The sequence below is a fragment of the Babylonia areolata genome, chromosome 25 (assembly GCF_041734735.1).
Source record: "Babylonia areolata isolate BAREFJ2019XMU chromosome 25, ASM4173473v1, whole genome shotgun sequence".
NCBI classification, from domain to species: domain Eukaryota; kingdom Metazoa; phylum Mollusca; class Gastropoda; order Neogastropoda; family Buccinidae; genus Babylonia; species Babylonia areolata.
The window spans coordinates 14790266-14792765 of NC_134900.1; the positions used below are offsets into that span (position 1 = coordinate 14790266).

Sequence of the window (2500 nt, forward strand, 5' to 3'; positions counted from 1 at the left end):
GTGGTGTTGTGCACTGTGCTGTGCTTTACTTTTATGTTGTCTTGTATCGTATCGTATTGCACCGTATCATATCATATCGTATCGTGCTGTACTGCATTGCATTGCTGAGTTGTCGTGTGGTGTAGTGTGCTGTGCTTTACTGTGTTGTACTGTGCTGTGTTGTTTCGTGTCGTCTTGTATTTCATCGTATTGTGTTGCATTGCATTGAATTGAATTGCACTGCATTGTACTGTATCGTATCGTATTGCATTGCTGTGTTGTGTTGTATTGTGGTGTAGTATGGTGTAGTGTGCTGTAATTTACTGTGTTGTGTTGTGTTGCCTTGTATTTTATCCTGCAGTATCGTGTTATATCGTATTGCATTACATTACATTACACTACACTGTGTTGTATTATAATGTATTGTGTTACGTTTTGTCACAACATATTTATCTGTGTGAAATTCGGGCTGCTCTCCGCAGGGAGAGTCGTCATCAAGGTGCAGCCCCCGCCCCCCAAACCTCCCGTCCTCCCCCCCCCTCCCCTCCCCCCACTTTTTTTTCCTTTCTCTCTTTCCATGCAAGTGTATTTGTTTTACTATCAGAGTGGATTTTTCTTCGGAATTTTGCTAGAAAAGAGTACGTCGTGAAACAATCTTCCCCTTCTTCACGATTCCCTCAGCTTTAAACACACTGCCCTCCCTGCTTCAGTGTATAATGATTCTATGTCCCCATGGGATGCATGAAATACACTTTTTGCCTTGCCTTGCTTTGGATAAATTACAAACATTAAGAAAACGTATTGTATCTGTATTGTTTAGTATTTAGTTCTGTGCAATGTAAGAAGAATGAAATGAATGAATAAAGATATTTTTGGAGGAAATAAAATTAGAAAAGACTTTGGCTTCATGTACTTTTTTCAAAGATAATTTTTGGACATTCCATATAGAAATGAAAAAAAATCCATCTCGAATTACACCCATATCACAATGCTATACGTGCGTATTTCTCGTGGAATGTTATGATGTCTGCCAACTTGTAACTGATTATTACATCTTAACTGAATTAGATATACGACACACGTGCAAAGTCAGTTTTGATAAATTCAGAATAAAATAAACATTCACTACAAAGCTCAGACGATTAGCGCCAGTTTCAAATAGATATTATCTTGCGAATTGTGTCTGACAAAATGACTTAACCCTTTTCTATTTGTAAAACATTGCGATTCCCAGACGCAATTCTCTATCAACCAAAACCGTTTTAATAAGTTAAGTCATGGTGGGGTAAACATACCTTTTTATGTAATTCATACAAAATGTAATACATTTTACTAGGATTTTTTTTTCTGATGTGGGTTATGTATATTTAATATCAGTCTAGATCATTCTTGATTTAGTTAGTATTGAAATTTAACATTGGCCAGATTCCTGTTTCACTCTAAGTCATAGGCATGATATTTCTATTCAACCCTAATATACAGCTTTAGAATTTTAGCTGAATTTTTTTTCCACACTCCCAAAATGTCACAACCATACAACAAAAATGGTATTGTCATAGATTGAAGCTTTTTCAAACACCAGAAAGAAATTAGTCACCTGGTCACTTGCAAAAGTGAAAGCATTCACTTTAAGCCGTCGTCATACGGCTTTTCAGTTTCTTTATTACTTTTTTTCAGTTTCGTCCTCAGTTATCGAAGCATTTACAATATTCAACGTTTATATTTACCTTACAAACGCACAAGTTCACACACAAATACTCAGATACACTGTCCCTTTCTGTTTTTCTCTCTCTGAGTCATACACACACACGCACGCACACACACACACACACACACACACACACACACACACACACACACACACACACACACACACTACCTCTCTCTCTTGGTAACACACACACACACACACACACACACACACACACACACACACACACACACACACACCATACCCCCTCCCTCGCCCCTCCTCCAACTCCCACTCCACACACACACACACACACCATACTCACCCGCCCACCCACCCCACACACAAGATACTCACACTTGGGGAAGGGGTCATTGCTGCAGCAGAGACTGCTGGCCTTGTCCACCAACATTTTCCCGCAGCATGCCATGTTACCCGGGTTGGCTGCGGGGAAACTGTTGCCGCTGCAGCAAAAGCTCTTGGTGGATTTGTCGTAAGAGGACACTCCATAGCACTTTGCGCCGACTGTGTGGGAATGAATGAATGAATAAATGAATGAATGAAAATTCATTTTCCAACGGTGGAGATATTAGCACATTGGCCGTTGTTCTGAAAGAGGACACACACACACAGTACCCACCCATCCACCCACACACGTTACTCACACTTGGGGAAGGGGTCACTGATGCAGCTTAGACCCCTGGTCTTGTCCACTAACAGAACGAATCAGAAAGTAGACGCTAGAAGGAAGGAAACGAGAGCAAATATAATCAGACCAATGTGATCATCACCTAAGTGGACCCTTAAGGGGCCCCAGGGCTGAAATACGCC

At 40.6% G+C, this 2500-nt stretch overlaps 1 protein-coding gene across 1 annotated transcript in view; it reads right to left on the reverse strand.

Moving 5' to 3' along the window:
• LOC143299701 (uncharacterized) overlaps positions 1-2500 on the reverse strand; it is a 5900-nt gene that overhangs the window by 1659 nt on the left and 1741 nt on the right. The window contains exon 2 of the mRNA XM_076613065.1: positions 2027-2194. Within this exon, the coding sequence (XP_076469180.1) occupies positions 2027-2194 (168 nt within the window). The remainder of the gene's footprint in view (positions 1-2026; positions 2195-2500) is intronic.